The 17070-nt window shown below is 37.7% G+C and overlaps 1 protein-coding gene across 4 annotated transcripts in view; it reads left to right on the top strand.

Moving 5' to 3' along the window:
• Nucleotides 1-3729: 3729 nt before the first annotated feature.
• The window catches only part of LOC126254796 (MOB kinase activator 1B), a 69650-nt gene continuing 56309 nt past the window's right edge, over nucleotides 3730-17070 (top strand). The window contains exons 1-6 of one of the 4 annotated variants that reach the window (XR_007546445.1): nucleotides 3730-3880; nucleotides 4100-4307; nucleotides 4523-4689; nucleotides 15054-15281; nucleotides 15371-15534; nucleotides 15615-15900. Coding sequence is in view for 3 of the 4 variants with exons in the window: in XM_049955340.1 (XP_049811297.1) it covers nucleotides 4294-4307; nucleotides 4523-4689; nucleotides 15054-15281; nucleotides 15371-15534; nucleotides 15615-15695 (654 nt within the window). In the remaining variant the exon portion in view is untranslated. The other 3 variants (XM_049955340.1, XM_049955342.1, XM_049955341.1) reach the window with 3 other exon arrangements.

The following is a 17070-nucleotide window of genomic DNA, read 5'->3' as shown; positions in this document are numbered from 1 at the left end:
ATCAGAAACTTTTTTGGAGTTGTGGGGAAAGTTGCCTCATTTTTGTGGTCTTGCAATTCCCTTGGCATTGCTTGTATTAACTTGATGCCAGAATATTTGGGTCCTTTTTCAAAAATCTTAAGTCTATGTGGAATGCACTGCAGTTGTTTTCTGTTCCTTGTGTTGTGTGTATGAACAGTCTAATTAGTCTCCAGTTTTGTGTGATCACGTAATGCACTCATCATGGTCTTGAATATGTACAATGATGGAAATGTTAGAATGTTTAGTTCTTTGAAACAACTTTTAAACAATTCTTTTTGATTCTTTTTCAATATAATTTGAATGGCTTGCTTTTGTAATGTGAATATTCTCTTCATTCCTGTGATAGTTGAGTTCCCGCATACTGTGATTCCATATCGCATGTATGGTTCAAAAAGTCCATGATAGACACTGCACAAGAGGTCTTGGTGAGTATACTGAGCCAGTTGTTTCATTATAAATATCACTGAGCTTAGCTTACTGAAAACAGTATTTATCTGCTGTTTCCAATTTAGCTCACTGTCTATTGTAATGCCCAAAAACTTAACTGAAGCTACTTCTTCCAGTCCTTTTACAGCTAAGAAAACATCCATATGTTCTTCTTTTTGTTTATTTTTGAAGGCCATGTACATAATTTTTTGGATTAATAATTAACTCATTTTCAGAGAGCCTATAAATAGAGGTGGAGCCCCTCCACGCCCACACCGGCATGATGGCCAACACAAAAGGTCTACTGCCATCTCTGCATAAGGGTTAGTATTCACTAAAGTGAGGTGTCGCAGGATGTGGGTGCTGCGATGTTTGCGTACGTCTGGTTAGGATTAACCATTAATACGCGCTCATCTGGAGATAGATTGGTCGAAGTCTGACGAAGGGTAGCGGTTTGAAGGGCAGAGGAAAAAAAGTGCCAAGGCAAGAGCCAAGGGAAAAAAAACCTCTGCGAAAGTTAGGTCGGGCGGCAAGAGCAGGAGCGGTTGTCTTGCTGCCTGCGATAAGTTGTACAAGGATAGGCTTTGTTAGTAGTGGGTATCATGCATGTCGATACCTTGATGTTGTGCGTTTGTGCTGCTCGGCGGCTGGCGCTGGGTGCTGGTACAGAGTCCTCGTTCGGCGTCCTGCAACCTGCAACAGTTAGTTTTGTTATCGGTCTTGTGTCCGATGGTCATATACCGGAGGCACAGTGTGAGGGAGTGTTGGCAGATTGTTCGTGCGTCTGTGGGCGAGCTCGTCGGTGTCCCTGCTGTGGCCTGTTGGTCGGCTCTAATAGCAGCTGGTGGTTGCCAGTCAGTGTTGCTGATATGCAGGGGCTTACCGACGTTTGTCGCTGTTTGCGTATGTTAGTTTACCATAGGTGGTTATGCCCTAGCTAGCAGTGTCTTTGGCCGCTTGTGTTTCCACCTGTGGTTGTGATCGTAGTTTCCCAGAGTGAGGATGAAAGGGTTGTTCGAGTGTCTCGGGTTCCTGTATAGTCGTGTGGCGTGTTTTTTGAATACTTCCTTGAGGGTATCAAGGCGGTATTCATGGTGAAGATCCACGGTGCGTGTGTAGCGTGGAGCATTGCTAATGATTCGTAGCACCTTGTTCTGTATGATCTGCAGGCGGCGCAGTCGTGTGGGAGCTGCATATCCCCAGACGGGAGCTGCGTACGTCATCAGAGGTCTAATCAGTATCGTGTATAAGGACCTCGACACCCTCCTATTCAGTGTGCTTTCCCTGTTGAGCATTGGGTAGAGGTGTTTGAGCCTCGCGTGCGCTCGGTTGGCAACGTATTCGATGTGGTCCCCCCATGTAAGTTTCCGGTCCAGCCAGACACCAAGGTATCTGACTTTCTCTCGGAAACGTATTGGGCGTGTATGCAGTGTTATCGGTCTACAGTGTTGGTGTTTGCGCAGTAGTTTCGGTCTGCGTGTGAACAGAACTGCTTCGCACTTCTCGACGTTTACTTTAATACGCCATCGCTCCAGCCAAGGCTCAGCTGTTCTGAGTGCTGTCTGTATTCGTGAGTTGATGTTCGACGGTTTCCAGTCTTGCGCGAGGATGGCTGTGTCATCCGCGTAGACGGCTAACGTCGTGTTTCGTGTCGCTGGGAAGTCATTAATGTACAGGTTAAACAAGATGGGCCCTAGGATGCTTCCTTGGGGTACTCCAGCTTGGAGCCATTGAGCTGTACTAACTTATATGAATGTATTTTGCTCAAGTGCCTCCAAATTGTTGGAAACATTTAGCACAGTCATATCATCTGCAAACAGTACTTTGATTTCATTTTCACAAGTTTGTGTAATATTCACAAATAAATTGAAAATAACAGGTCCCATTACAGATCCTTGAGGTATACCATACTTAATGGTTCTAACTTCTGATCTGTATAAGTTATTAATGGCTACGTATTGCCTCCTGTTACTTATATATAATGTTATCCACTTTGCTGCATATCAAATCGCACAGGCACAATATAGTTGTAATTTAGTTCCATCGAAATTTAAACAGTTAATTTCAATTTCCACTGCAATAAAGTAATGCAAATAAAAGTGTAGCTAAATATTGCAGAGATTTAAGAAGAATGTGTTACAGATGAATGTCTTGGTTTACATGTGTACGATTTATTTATCAAGTTAACAGGTTCACATTCAATATAAATCACAAACGTACTATGCTTGCTGATAGACAACAGTTTCCTGTGCTGTGCAGATGAAGTAGAAGCTTGAAAACTAAGTAATCATTAACACTGAAAATACAAAGACGTTTATAATACAAAACAATCTTCCTATATATCAGTATAGAACAATGTATGTAGTGTCTCAAATGGCAGTTCGAGCAAGTGACAGTCACCTGCTTAAATAAAGCCATGCATGACTATTTAACAATAGGATAATAAAATTATTAGACACTGCAACATCAAACTGACAATGAGTGTTTGAAGCGAAACACGTAAAAAGTGTTTTTAATAAGCTATCTAACTCAGTTATTGAAAGAAAAAGAATTGAAAACTTTGAAAATCATTTGAAAGGGGTACCGGTACCTCACAAAGACATCTATACATCATCTGTTTATTACTGCCAGTCTCCCTAATACTGAAGTTCAGCCTGGTCAGTTTTAAAATTATAGTTAATTTTCAGCCGGACAAATTAACAGAAAATGTATGTAAAAATCTTTTATGTGTCATTACAAAGAAATTCTAATTTTATTGTAAATTTATATCATGCTCGTTATAACAAAGCTCCATATGTAAAACGATAAATGCAGCCAAACTCAGATTTTACGACTGTCTTGGTCTGTCTGCTTGCACACCCAATACTGTCACCTACAGTCCAGGGGTAAGGGATAAGTAAATAGATAAAATAATCGAAGATAGCACTGGATACAGATTATTAAAAAGCTAATCCAATAGTCCACAGATATATTAAAGTCTCATGCCCGAGTCTGACCCAGCCAGGGAATATTCACGGTATTTGCTGCAAAACAATCATTTGCGAACAGAAACTAAATTGTGTATTGTTATGGTGAAAGTACTAAGATATCACTCACGTTTGCAAGTTTGTTGTCTTATCTTCCTAAATAATATCAGTTTAGACTCATGGTAATATCATTATTTTAACTGCATAATTAGGGTCTATTAAATGCTGCCAATCATATCTGCTTTTTATGTCCCTTACCTAAGGATTACTATTGTTGGGCAGGACAAAATTTTTTTCTTTCGTCCAATAAAAAGTCGGGAGATGGAAATGCTATCGATAACATGAGCGACAGTAGCATAGATGTTGTATGTGTAATAGCTGTCAAACGGTTATAGACAGTCATCAATAACTAAAGTTCTGTGTCTAGTTTTATGATCTAGGCGCAATATTTTCGTAGCTAGTTTAAGGTAGATATACTCGCTGTTTTAAGAACTCAACTGAAGCTCTTTTTTTTAGGAGAGCATTGGGAAAAGAGAAATACACCATTCCCGATCGCGTGCGCTCCTGTTACATATTCGCTGTAGATCGTGTACATATTTTGCTTTTTGGAGAAATTTGCACACCATACCTCAGTAATAAGCAGCGAACTAAACAAGCTTTGCATAATTAATCCTTTTGTTTCGTAGCGGCCATTTGTAAAACAAACCAGTGCATAGATATTCGTGACAGCCGCAGACAACTAATGGTTGTGGTTAACGGCATCTGAAAAGTAACGTCCCAGGAAGAATCGCAAGAGAGGCTGCATACTGAACATCTGCAATATGCACTAGCAGATTACCATTTGCACTTTTTTCTGCCAAAGTAACTGGGACACTTCAGAATGAGCTTCTTGTTGTAAGTGTACTTAACTTCCTCTCTGTGAAGTAACTATTCATGCTGTGTTGCCCTTGTCACTTGTTGCGATTGATGTAGTATTAGATACGTTGTTGGTTGATGTCAAATGATGTAGTATGACTAAGTGAAGCCGTTATAGTAACGTGATATAAGCATTGGAACTTAATTTATTGATTTTGATGTTACACATTTTGTTATTCAATGTTTAATTTTAGTGGCAGTCGGTCATCAAAAACTTTTAAACCGAAGAAGAACATACCTGAAGGGACGCACCAGTATGACTTAATGAAACATGCTGCTGCAACATTGGGTTCCGGTAATCTGCGGCTCGCAGTGATGTTGCCTGAAGGAGAAGATTTAAATGAGTGGGTCGCAGTTAACAGTAAGTTTAAAATTTGTAACAAATTTCTGACACTTCAGCATTGTTCCACATGCAAGAAGTTACGGAGGTCTCATTTGTAAAGCATGAAAATGCGCATTGGGTAGCCGTTGTTTGTAAGAGATTGCAACAAGACCGAAGCTTCCCAGTGCGGTGAAAGTGAAAATGTTTCTTGATTCAGATAGTGACGTCCCCATACAAGTGTGCAGCATGTTCAACGTTCGTAGTTTGCTAATCGATGATTGCCAGCTTTTGTGAAAAGGTATTGTACTTAGTTAGATAGTGCTTGCCTCTTTTTCCTGAGCTAATAGCAGGTATACAAATAACTAGTTTTTGACCTTTTGGTTGTAGATAACACCTGTAATATATCAGATTTTGAATTTGTTGTTTACTGTCTTAAGTAAGATACTGTTACTACATGTGTTGACATGTGTAATGGTGACTCTCCTCTTAGGTTTACTGTATGTACACCCTGACAGTATTTTAGGATTGCATATGTACCTTATCTTGCATGCATGAACACCAAAGAGTTGACCTTTGATGAACTCACTGCCTGTAATGTATTATGCCTTTCTCTAACTTTATCACTAGTTTGTTGCACATACACAGAGGCCCTACCTCCAGTAATTATGATGTGATACCAAGCCTAGTCAGATGAAAGCACCAAACTGTGAATTAGTAAATGTCTTGTTTGCTATCTTTCATACAAATGCTAAAACCCATCCCTCCAGAATCATCTTACTAAACCAATACTGCAGTTGCATTCTTTGCTATGAGAGTAATTTGATCTGTCGTAATACAGGCATTTCAGTTCATGCTAAGGTGTGACAGATGGCACTTAGCAGAGATAATAACCTCAGCTTATTTAACTTGTACATGAACGTCCACTTTTGTACTATGCATAACAAATTTGGAGTAACTTACCACTGTCATTGATAATGTAAACTTTTAGCAACTCTTTTGAAATCCAGAATAAGTCTAGAGATGTAACACCACCAAAATATGTAGGTTTTGCTGGCATTACTGTAGCGTATATTCTGGTATTAAAAACATAGGCCTACTTCATAGAACCATAACTGATGTGGTGTGCTTTTGATATAAATATGCAGTGACAGGAATGCTATCATGTCATAATTATTATTAGATGTTATCTAAACATACATGATTTTTTAAACATTAATAAGATCAGTATTGAGATCTGTACTACTTCACATTGTGTTTGTCTTTTGACGTTGTAGAAGCTGTATGAACAAGGAATGTGTGATAAGCTAAATTTAGTCCATTATAATTATCCGGGCTGTCAGTAGTGAGCCAGTGGGTGTGTTGGAGCTTCCATCGACTTACGGACCCCCTTGAAGATGTCTCCTGCAGTCGGAGACGAAACGTTGGGAATTGAGACAAAATTCATCAACCGACCTCGGCATAACAGCCCGGATAATTATAATGGACATGATATTTCCGGCCGTGAAAGTCTACATTTTAGTATAAGCTAAATTTAGACCTGAATTATTTAGTGTTCTCTACATATGAAAATTTATGATGTCAACTCCTGTTGAGTAATGTTAAGCTCCCTAATGATGAATCAACTGAAGTATCTATAAACTTCAAAAGACAGAAACTGCAATTGTCATGCTAAAAATTTGTCGGTTGGAGAAAACACTGAAGTTCTATTTCCATTCTCTTTCTTTTCCCCTCCTCACATAATATTAAATTCAACGAACTGGCATTCGTGTGTCAACAGTATGATTTACAAATTGCTTTGGCAATGTAACAGCACTGAATTGGTCGCTGTCCAATGTAAGTTCTTCACTGCACCACACCACAATGACAGAAAATAAGGCTTCTGAGGGGTCATAGAAACTATATGCAACTAATATGAAACTTTAAGATACTTAATTATTTTAGAAGGAATGTCTTTTTATAAAATCTGTTGTTAGAAACTCTTCTGAATAGATTGATGTCTTAGTTTATCAGAATAAATTTGTGCTCTTACATTTATCATCTCCATCCTTCAGAACTATTCATTAAAATGATAGTATAGCTATTGTTCCTTATTTTTACTAATCTGACTCTCGAGTGGATGTGTTCTATAGACCGAAATAACCCATCAAAACAAAAAAAATGCACCACAAAGCTACTCACTGTTTCTATTAGCCTATAGCATCTCTGAATTTGTGCTCATTTATTTACTTCTTAATTGATACTCTTGGATAATAAAGTGCCACTGAATACCTAAGATATATGCAAGAGGTAAATCACTTGGGTCATCAGGGCTAGTTCAAGAACATTTTTTCACGTAAAAAACATATAATTTGGTGCCTCCCCCCTCTTTCCATTCCTCCATTAGTTGCTATTCTTTAAAAATAAATCTAAATGTAATGACAGGAAATTTTGTTTCTACTGTTAATTGTGGCAAATCTTGAGTATAAATTTCACATTGGGAGCACATCAGGTGCTCCTATCAGCTTGGTGATTAAAGTGGCTGTTTGCGTAGATTGGGCCTTAAGTAGCCCTGTGTGACCTTCATCAAAATATTTTTTGTCTCAATTCTCATTTTTATTATTTTTGTTTACTTATTTATTTATTGCTTATTTAGCCTGACATGTGATCAGGAACAACATCTACCAAAAAATTAAAAAACAAAAAAAAATTAACAACAACACTAATAATAGACATTAATACTAAAAATGAAAAGAATAGTTGACATTAATTAATAACAGCAAAGGGCATTAAGAATGATGTGGATTAGTTTAGCACATTTGAATATGTGATTAGTATTATAGAAGTAGAAGAGATAAAAAAAGGAGGAGATTGAAATGACTGTGGCAGTTGCTGTTATGAAAGAACAGAATTTAAATGAAGAACTCTATTAATATGGTGGAAGGAGATTGAAGAGAATGAGTAGCAGGCTTAGTATAAGGGAGAAATGGCTGTTTGAACTGCCTTTTGAAGTTTGGAAGGAATTTGATTTGTCTGATCCTCTGAGGAAGGTGAGGGTCCCAATAGGCAAAGGGCCTACAGAAAATGATTTAGAGAACATGGCAGTGTTGTGTGATGGTACAGAGGGGATTTTAAGTTTTTGAGGAAGAGTATTTCTGCTGTACTGTTAAGATAGTAACTTAAGACTTGAAGATAAATGAGAGGGAGTGCAGTGAATGAGAAGACAATAGAGGAAGCATATAGTATGATGGTCTACACTTATTGGCACACAGCTATGATAACTGTTCGTAGTCAGGAATGATATGGTCAAAATGTGTAAAGTTTCATGGCCAGAATTGTCACAGTTAATAAAATATTCTGTACTATTACGCTGTGGTCCACGAAATTTCATTCTAAAGCCCTATATTTTGTCACCATCTGCAGAGCACATTTTCAAGGGGGATTGTAGCTTTGTTGAACGTCCTATTCACACCCTGGCGCTCTACTGGCTACAGCAAAATTCCATTTCCACAAGCTCCTGTGCAGTGGCGTGATGTCACATGTTTTGAATAGGTGAACACAGTTTGACATTATCAACTGCTGTCATTTGCTGTTACTGTCATCCTATGGTGGAAGACTGGTACTCATCTTTTTTAGCACCAGAATCCAAATTTCATTAAATTTCACTCCCTCCTCCTTCCTGTTGATTTTCCTGGGATGTTTCACAATCTCTATGGCCCCTCTATATAGTTTTGTGGTATCCGCTTGTGGCTAGCAGTACTTGAGTATTATCAAAATGAATGTGGTGGTCTCCTGGCTATTATGAATGTTCCACAACAGCTCATCTGTCAATCTCCCCTCTTCTGCAGTTACTCTTGGTCTCTTCGAGTCGTCAAGAAGAAAAATAAAAAAAAAAAAAAAAAACTCTTGAGAGCACAAGGGTAATTGCAGAAGAGGGGAGATTGACAGATCAGCTGTTGTGGTACGTCTTTATTGCCAGGAGACCACCACATTTATTTTGATAGTACTCAAGTACCAGCAGTCACAAGTGGATACCACGAAAGACTATATAGAGAGGTCATAGAGATTGTGAAACACCCCAGGAATTTCAGTAGGAAGGGGGAGGGTGTGAAATTCATTGAAATTTGGATTCCGGTGCTAAAAAAGATGTGTACCAGTCTTCCACCATGGGATGGTAGTAACAGCGGACAACGACAGTCAGTAACGGCCAATTGTGCACTCCTATTCAAAATATGTGACATCACGCCACTGCACGGGAGCTAGTGGAAGTGGAATTTTGCTGTAGTCAGTAGTGAGCCAGGGTGTGAATCAGGCGTTCAACAAAACTACGATCCCCCTCGAAAATGTGCTCTGCAGATGGGGCCAAAACATCAGGTTTTAGAGTGAAATATGTTTGACCACTGCATAATTGTCGGGAATATTTTATTAAATGTGAAATAGTGTACTTCACAAATGTATTGCATACAGGAATTGATTGCCAGTTCTGGTCTTTGTGAGCTTTTGTCAAAGTTATCGGAGAATGGCATCACCATAGTCAAGTATGGGGGAGTCTAAGTGATAGTTCAGAATTAACCTCAAGTTCTTTGCAGAAGAGGAAACTGTTATTTGTGTGCTGTTTAGGATTAAGGATGGAAGATTTTCCCTGAACTGCTTGGTAATGTCTTTTATGGTGACTGCACACACTCAGACAAGACAAGTAAATGAGCATTTACATGCTGGATGGCAGTGTAAAAGTCTGTTTTTACTTGCACTTAGTGCACTGAACAGCCAAAACCTTATGACCACTGTTCACCTCATCATTATGTTCCTTGGTGGCATTCGGCCATGTGAAGCAGTAAGGAAAGTAGGTAAATGGAGCAGAGATGGATAGGCATCATCCTAGCGAAGATATGCGCTGCAAATTGGGAAATCTTAGAGATATCATGAGATAGTGAAATCATGTTGTCTTGGCCACGAAATTCGCCTGACGTAAATCTGATGTGCTATTGCCACCTACACAAATCAGCGGCCTGTTATTTATGGGAATTACACAACTTGTGTGTAGACATCTTATGCCACATACCTCCACAAACCTACCAACAAATTGTAGAATCAGTGGTACACAAAATTGGTGCTGTATTGCATTCAAAAGATGAATGAACAAGCTATTAAGCAGGTGGTCATAATGTTTTGGCTCGTCAGTATATAACTGAAGGTTATCAACATATAGATGATATTTGCAGTGGGAGAGAATAGTTGACACATCATAAACATAAAAAAAAATGAATATCCTATGATTTATGTATGGTACTGAATATTTAGATTCCTTTCCAGCAGAAAAGGAAATCACAACAATTGACTTGGTTAGTTCCTGGTGATCATTTGCATTTTCAAAGAAGCAGAATACCTAAAATATCTATCGAAGATTTTGAGAGATTTGTTTCTTCTGTTTGACTGCCGTATTGTTCGCCATTAATAATCAAACCACTATTCTTCTTAAAATTGGCTGTTAACACTAAGTGCAAGCTGTTTCATTTGTTGATTTGTGTGTTACTATTCCTGCATTCATTGTTGTATTTTGCACTTTCTGAAGACACAAGAAATGCAGTTCTGCCAGATTTTCTGTTTGAGTAGAATAATTAAATACAACTTATTGATGTAATTACTTTGGACTTCAGTAATCATTGTTATTGGACTTCATGCACCATTAATGTTGTATCTAGCCATCCTACATGAAATACATAACTGTAATGGTGGCATAGTTGGTATGGAATGCGGCTTCTTTCCATGTATGGTCTTGCAATATGTAAGATAATGAAATACGTATGTCTTAAATTTTTTTGCTACTGAGTTTTGTAGTGTGGCGTTTTTCGTGCAAGAGCAGTTGTTCACCAGCCTTGCAGTCAAAGATTGCATTTCATGTGCCCACTACATTCAGATTGATTGCTTGGCATGAGAAATATTAAGGACATTTAAAACATCTAGAATGACCTGCAGAGTCTTCAGATTTGATCTATATTGGGGGGGGGGGGGAAATACTACATAGCCTAGAATAATGCTCCAAATATTGGGAAAAGCATTCAGTCAGTATGGTTGATATGGAAGTTAATGCAACAACATTGACTGGTTGTTAACATTTCATACATACAGAATTTTGTCCAGTCCATGTTACACTTAAATGCACCTGTTATCATGAGCCATAGATGGAAGACAACTTTGTCTGGTGAGCTTATTATGCAAAGTAAGGCTTCTGAATTTTCACTTTGATTATATTTCCTTCCAAATAGCAGCAGTAAAGATTTAAGACTATCAGTTTCATTTCTATAGAAAAACATGAGAGGTGAAATTGGCCTGTCATTGCTGGTCTAAAAAAAATTGTGGTGGATTTAGGACTAAAACATAAATATAAAACAGATTTTCTGACACAGTATTAAATCATTTAAGAACTAGACTTTTTTGCTGAAAAATCTAAAACTGCAAAACTTTGTGGAATTAAATACTGCATTTCCATTTAATGTCAGATAGTGATGACTGTTTTCTGTCCATGTAAGTGGGCTAAACTGACTGTATGGTTTTTCTCTAGCTCTGTAATGTAACGTGATGTAATATAATTATTTAGTATTATTCCATGATTTACTCATACAAAAGCATTTGGAACTCCTGGATAGGAGTAAACTGCCTCGTAAACTGATGAGCTATTCTTGAATCCTAACAGTGAGAGTATTAAGTTGTGACTACAAGGATAAGAAATTTGCATCATTTTTATATAGCAATATTTGATGAGCATTTGATAGAGTTCAGGAAGGAATGATTGGCTTTGAATTTCTAACACCTTGAAGGTTTGTGAGTTTGGGAGCTGGTCAAAACTAAAGTTTTAAACACTAAATATTTCAGTGATAGCCATAGAAATTTTAGTGGAGTATCATTTGTTGCTGATAAATATTGAGTATTCAAACTCTCATAGATTCGTAGGAAAGTGCAGTACTGTGTAAAACACTGTTCTCTCCTCCCATCCTCCCCCTCCTCATGGAGAGCAAAATGCTTCAGAAGTGAATGTATGTTGAAGGGAAAATACAGATTATTGTCCAAGGCATGTTGCACACATCAGTTACATTAGAATTATGTCAGTATGTAGAGCTCTTTGGCTGAATTGTGTAGGTTTCATCTGATCATTGTTTTAACATTGGGTGTAGGGGGGGGGGATGATAAAAATAAATGCTTGCAATTGTTTGATTGATCTTTCAGGGAGTGCAACAATCATGGCGCTAGTCCTTGGATGAGTACCTCATTGTAAAGAAACAGGAGGAGTGATTTTTCAAAAGTGGTGCATGTTTGTGTAAACTGTAGCTAGTGTCATTGCAGAGACATTAAAAAACCTGTTCTCTTACAACACCTTTGATCAGAGTGTACACTTGGGATTTTACTGCCACTCAGTGTAGGGATAGATAAGTTGGAGTTCATTAATTCAGGAGCATGCAGCCTAAGAAATGTATGTGTGTTCAGTTGAAACTTAGCAATGCCAGCTTGATAAGCTTTTATTAAATTGATTATTGTTGAAGACAGGTGGGTTTTCAGAATATTGCAAATCGTATAACCAGCCTGATTCCCCCCAAGTCGTTAAGAAATCTATCACCCTAGGAGACAAATTAGAAGAGACTCTTTCTGTGTAATGAAAAGTATCACATGAACATTAGTCAGTCGGGGCCAGATAAAACAATGCTTTGATGATGTTTCAAGTGTATGTTATCTGCAAAAGAGATTGTAGTGTTCGTAGAATTGTGAGTTGAGGCACTGCCATATTATTTAATAATGCAAAATAAGATTGTACAGCTGTTTTTGGCTGAATAACTTAACTCAAAATGTTGCATGAAAGTTACCCTTTAAGAAAGATACATTTCAGTGGTATTAGAAAACTAATATTTCCAGCACTAAAGAAGCCCTGCCACATTAAAAAAAAATATTGCTCAGATACTGGCATAATATTTTAATAGACAGTGGACCATAATTGAGATACTATAGAGAGGAATAAATAAGACATCAGTTTTGCCAACATTAAATTACAGAATAATTTTTGCCAAATTATGCAATAAAGTGCAAAAAAACTGTTGAAGTACCATCCATTACGACAGCCACATGATTGTTCATTTTAGTTAAACACATCATTGTAAAGTAGTGCAGGGCTGAACTTCATTTACGTTAATGAAGTTCAGTCCTGCACGACTTTACAATGATGTACTAAAATGAACAGCCATGTGACTGTCGTAATGGATGCTACTGCATAGCTTAATGGATGATTTGATGATGAATTTAAGGCTCGAACCTAGTCATCAGTAAAGAAAATTAATACCACAACTTCGATAGTTTTTTGCATAATTTGGTAAGCTATACAGTTGCTGATGTACTTTCCAGTATCCTGGAAATTAGTGAATAAGTCTTTGTTATTCAGAAACCTGATTTGATGTGATGTGCAGGACATGGGCTATAATCATTACAGTATGTTGTTGTCTGTTCTCCGGAGTGGAAATTGTAATGAAATTCATGACAGATAACAAACTCGGTTGTGGGTTTCTACTTCTTGCAAGTGACAAACATGAGATTATAGGTGAGCCATTTTTTACCATGTAATTTCACTTATGTCTGTTATTAGAGCCACATATTGTTTAGGAATGTAAGAGAAAGATATTGGCCAGTGAAAGTTTAGAATTGGGACCAAGGCAGGCGCTTGAATGGACCTGTCGGTACTGTTTCTCCACAAGAGGGAGAGGATTCATGTTAGTCGGTCTTCCATGTAGCCCCAGTCATCAGAAAGTTTGTTTGCAATTATCTTACTCATCAGATTATGTGTTACACTTAATGGTAGGATGGTGGTAAGAGCAGATGTGATGTTACCAATTATCAGTGAAGGTTGTGTGGTTTGGCTTTAACTGCCCGTATTATTGTTTTGAACATACTTGAATGTAGGCTAAGGGACATTGGTCTTAGCTCTGAATCTGTTAATCTTTTTGCCCACCTTCATTTGCTAGCCGATTGACCTGATTGTTGTGAGACAGTTGAAAGTAAAAATGAAATAGTCTGTTTTTTAACAGGAAGAAATATACTGTGATTATCATTAAAATATATTTTTGTTCACATTCTACATACTTTCATACACTTTTCTTCAGAATTTGTTTTGTCATTCAAACATTTGTTATACTGTGTAACAAGTATTTTGGGATATCAGAAATCTACTGCCTTTGAAGATACCAACCCATGACTGCAGCTTCTACTTCTTAGTTGTCGTCAAATCATTGACCACCAAGGAACTCCTTTAAGTACCAAAACAAGAGAAAATCACAGGGTGCCCCAGGTCTGAACTTTAAGGGTGACCCAGTTGTTCTTTCAGAAGACATGATTAGACCTAATGTTGGGCAGAAATGTGGCCTTGCACCATCAGGGGACTGGAAGATAATAGGGCAAGTCACTTCTTTATTATTGCACAGTGGAGTTTCTTGCACTCAAGAATAGAGTTACAGAGGGTATCTTACATTTAGCAAGTGATTCAGTTTTCTTGAATATTATAAACGTCTGTACTTGGAAACGCAGACAGACAGTATGGCTGAAAATGGCACCTAAATGTGCACAAAGCATGTTGGGAGCAGACATGAATGACAATGTTCGTTGTTCCCACTCTTTAAGACAGGCCTTATTTTAAAAATATACCTCACAAGTCAGTAATCTATACATGTGGTGGTCATTTTATAAATACTTGTTCGAGACATTGTTTATGAAATATTGTTAGAATAAGAAACAAATTTTTTTAATGTAAATGAATGGATGGAAAATCTTCTCACCAAGTGGCGGCAACGGAACACACACACACACACACACACACACACACACACACACACACACACAAAAGGATTTAACTTTTATAAGCTTTTGGAGCCAGTGGCTCCCTCTTTTGATAGAAGAGTTGAAGGGGAAGGAAGAGGGGTGAAGGGATAGGACTGGAGAGATTTAGGGAAGGGGGACAGTTCAAAGAAGTCATCCAGAACATCAGGTGAGGGGAGACTTATTGGACGGGATAAGAAGGAAAGACTGATTGTTGGGGACCAATCTCATCCAATGCAGTCCCCAACAACCAGTCTTTCCTTCTCATCCCATCCGGTAAGTTTCTCCTGACCTGGGGTTCTGGATGACTTTTCTGAACTGTACCCTTTCCCCTAAACCTTTCCAGTCCTTTTCCTTCACCCCTCTTCTTTCTTCTTAAACCACTGGCTCCGAAAGCTTGTAAAAGTTAAATCCTTTTGTGTGTGTGTTCCCCTGCTGCTGCTGCTGCTGCTTGGTGAGTAGATTTTTTACCTATACATTTACATTATATAATCAATAATAGATTACTTTTGTTGTTAAAAATTTTTTTTTGTGGTAGTCACTTGTCATTAGTGGTTACTGTTCTTTTCTTTTTTCAGCTGTGGACTTCTTTAATCAGATCAATATGTTATATGGAACAATAACAGAATTTTGCACTGAAGACAGTTGTCCTATAATGTCAGCAGGACCAAAGTATGAATACCATTGGGCAGATGGACATACTGTAAAGAAACCTATAAAATGTTCTGCCCCTAAATACATAGATTATTTAATGACATGGGTGCAAGATCAGTTAGATGATGAAACATTATTTCCTTCAAAAATTGGTAATCAGTAACTGTAGAACAGTACCTCTAACTCTCTTAGCATTAAGTGTTGTTAGTTGGTTATTCTAGTGGACTCTTGAATTTTGCAGGAGTACCATTTCCCAAAAATTTCCTCTCCATTGCAAAGACGATACTGAAGAGACTTTTCAGAGTGTATGCACATATTTATCACCAGCATTTCTCTGAAGTTGTCCAGCTGGGCGAAGAGGCTCATCTCAATACATCATTTAAACACTTCATCTTTTTTGTTCAGGTGTGTGAATTAAATTATTTAATGCACAGTATTTAAAATTTTGTTCATGATTTTAACATCTCCTTTCTCTTTTCTTTCAGGAATTCAATTTGATTGATCGAAAAGAATTAGCGCCTTTACAGGAATTAATTGAGAAGCTAACAGCGAAAGAATGCCGATAAAAAGGAAATGCTTTCGAATACTCTGTGGGGACAATATATAAAGTGAACAAAATATATTTACATACATTTGTATAGTTTTTGTGTAATTTCTCACATGGTGCCGTTACATAGCTTATCATGCGTTGTTGCACATTGTTCCTGTTGGATTGTCTGTTAGTCCAGATCACAAAGTGAGAATGAAAAATATGATGGAAAATTCTTATCAGTGAGTGTCTTAACTCTTACCAGTTTTTTGAGAAGATTAGTAAGTATGTATTTATTTTTGTGGTAGTGACAGAAGCAAACAGAATGTGTAACATTATTACAATATCCAGATTCTTATGTGGCTGTCTACTTGGCTTCATATACTTTGAGTTTAGCATATGCATTTGTTCTGCTGATCTGATGCAGTATTTCAGTTGCAAATATTTCTTTCTCTTCTTCTTATGTGTCAGTTTTAGTCATTTGCTTTCAATGTTTGGCTAGACGTTGTTTTGTTGATTGTTAAATGTTGTTGCTGTAGTATTTATTACTATTTTATTGTACAAAATGTGGTTGCAATGCAACAGAAAGAGCAAATAAATTATATATAAAACATGTAAGTTAATCTTGAGATGCAGGTGCACTGTTAATCAACTAAATTGTAGCTTCTCATACAACAGCAGTGTGCTTGTGTCCCCTTCAATGTTGTACCTTCATCCAGTGACCACTATGATGGATTCTGTGGTACACAACACAATCAGCCTATATGTATGGAGCCACCATCAGAAATGTAACACAGAGTGAGTAGGTGTTGTGCTTCACATTGCTACTTGAGAAGCTCACTGCTATCGGCTGCATTCTGAAACCTCTCCTGGAAGTTGCTTGTGAATGCCATTGCTCTGGTTCTCATTCTTAGAAAGTGTTTGTCATTATGTTATTACACTCAGATCAATCCAATAGTAATTTGCAAAATCACACAATGACTGGCTAATTGAGGCAGTTAGTGCAGTGGTTAAGACCCTGGACTTTGATTTGGCATGAATGTGGTTCAGATGTTGGTTTAGGCCCCCTGATATTGGTTTTTTGTGGTTTATTTAAATAAATACAGGCAGCTGGTGAAATGACCATCCCTGATTTCCTATGATATCCTCCTTCAATCTGACCTATTGTTTTGTGTCAAATGAATTGTCAGTCAGACACTAAACTGTATTTACCCTCCTTCCTTTTGTGGCTGTTAAGAAACAAGTCTTAGTAACAGTTCCAATGCCATATTTCCTGTTAAGCAACACCGTTTGGATATTACAGTGTGCCTACCCTGTTAAGCAACACCGTTTGGATATTACAGTGTGCCTACATGCACAGTAAGGGACACTACCACAGAACTGCAAGGACTCTTAGAACTCCAGTACTTGAC

This window comes from Schistocerca nitens, chromosome 1, assembly GCF_023898315.1.
Source record: "Schistocerca nitens isolate TAMUIC-IGC-003100 chromosome 1, iqSchNite1.1, whole genome shotgun sequence".
NCBI classification, from domain to species: domain Eukaryota; kingdom Metazoa; phylum Arthropoda; class Insecta; order Orthoptera; family Acrididae; genus Schistocerca; species Schistocerca nitens.
The sequence above is the reverse complement of the archived record's forward strand: the minus strand, read 5'-3'. Positions and strand labels throughout refer to the sequence as shown.